The sequence below is a fragment of the Penaeus monodon genome, chromosome 15, assembly GCF_015228065.2.
Source record: "Penaeus monodon isolate SGIC_2016 chromosome 15, NSTDA_Pmon_1, whole genome shotgun sequence".
NCBI classification, from domain to species: Eukaryota; Metazoa; Arthropoda; class Malacostraca; order Decapoda; family Penaeidae; genus Penaeus; species Penaeus monodon.
This window is the reverse complement of record NC_051400.1, coordinates 47,808,304-47,810,070: the sequence shown is the minus strand read 5'-3', so window position 1 is coordinate 47,810,070 and position 1,767 is coordinate 47,808,304. Positions and strand designations below refer to the sequence as shown.

The window sequence follows — 1,767 nt, the reverse complement described above, 5'->3', positions numbered from 1 at the left end:
ACACATCAAAAAAACTCCACCTGATCTTGTTCCTCAACGCCGTCAGGTCCGTGATGGTGTCTGGCAGTGGGACGTCCAGAGTCTCCCTCAGGGCGAGCGTCCCCAAGCCGGCGACCAGGGCAGCTCCTCCGAACACGAGGGACGGCACCCAGGGAAGGATGGGGCCCTGAAACGAAGGGGCAGGGTGAGGGGTGGGTTTATAAGGGGGATGCGGGTGGGGGTGACGTGACAAGGATGACGTGAGGAGGCGTAAAAGCGACGACATTTCGTAGATCTAATCGATGGAAAGGAGTATTTTACGCGCAGTTCAACGGAAATTAGCAAGTAAATACACTATAACCTCATGATTCTAAAACGTAATCTTTTACGCATATTTCGCATGAAATGAGAAAGTAAACACAACATAACCTCATAGTTGTAACCACGAAAACCTTCATCTTTTGCACATATTTCAGCTAGAAATAAGGACGTTAACACAACACAACATAGCTAACAACATGCTTTCTCAGGGGACCTCACATTTCCCAATATAAATGAGAAAGTAAACACAAAACAACCACATAACTAATCACGGAAAAAAATCATCATTTCCACATTTCACCAGAAGTGAGAACGTTAACAGAATATACCTTCTAAAACCTCATTTCTGTCTCAAACATTTTTCTCCCATAAATAATGAAATAAACACAAGATAACCTCAAAACCCCCATTTCTATCTTAAACACACTTCCACCATAAAAGAGAAAGTAAACACAACATAACTCCGTAACTCAAGCCACTAAAAACAACTCTTTTAGCACATAAACCCAACCTAAACGAGACCAAACGCAACATAGCCATATAAACCCGGACCTCTAGGATCTACATCTTGTAACCACATCGCAACCTCAGTAAAAGTAAACTTCTAGAACACTCCACATGATATATCTCCCCCCACACGCAACGTCAAAGGAACGCCCACTCAACGCACTCAATGCACTCAAGCACTTCCACACGCAACTTTAAAGGAACGCCCCCTCAACACACTGTGCACTCAACCATTTTCCCCACACGCAAAACAATGCACTCAACCATTTTTCGTCACACGCAAAAGCTAAAGACAGCCCACTTAACGCACTCAACGCACTCTCAGCCAACCCACTCAGCTATTTTACCCCACACGCAAAAACATATGATAATCTTTTCAACGCATTCAACCACATTCCTCCACACTTAACCTCATCCCACTCCCACCCACACCGAACCCACTCAACCACATTCCCCCACACTCAACCCTCTCTCACCCCACTCTCACCCACACAGAAGCCACTCACAACCACATTCCCCCCAACACTCATACCCCCCACACCCACACTCACCCAAACCAAACCATATTCCCCCCACACTCAACCCCCCCCCCTCACCCCACACTCACCCAAAGCAAACCAATCACCCTGCCCTCCTCCCCCCCACATGTACCCAACCCTCCCTCCCCCACCACTCACCAGGAACGACGTAATATAAGGAGAAATGGTAGACGCGAGTTGGGCAAACACGCTAGCCGCCCCTATGCCCTGTGACCGCACCTCCGTCGGGAAAAGTTCGGTCGAATAAACGTAGACGATCTGGTAGGCGCCGCTGATGCACAGTTTTCCCGACATGGCCAACGTCATCACCAGCCAGGAGATGTCTAGGGGGGGGGGGGAGATTTTATCTGGGTTTAGGTTTTGTGATGGAGGGTTGTATATGTGGGTTAAGGTAATGTATGTTTTTCATATCTTTTTTTTT

At 47.4% G+C, this 1,767-nt stretch overlaps 1 protein-coding gene across 1 annotated transcript in view; it reads right to left on the bottom strand.

The window, feature by feature from the left end:
- LOC119582386 (organic cation transporter protein-like) overlaps positions 1-1,767 on the bottom strand; it is an 18,710-nt gene that overhangs the window by 2,048 nt on the left and 14,895 nt on the right. Inside the window, exons 11-12 of the mRNA XM_037930599.1 lie at positions 1,485-1,669; positions 21-166 (exon numbers count right to left, since the gene is read on the bottom strand). Of these exons, the coding sequence (XP_037786527.1) occupies positions 21-166; positions 1,485-1,669 (331 nt within the window). The remainder of the gene's footprint in view (positions 1-20; positions 167-1,484; positions 1,670-1,767) is intronic.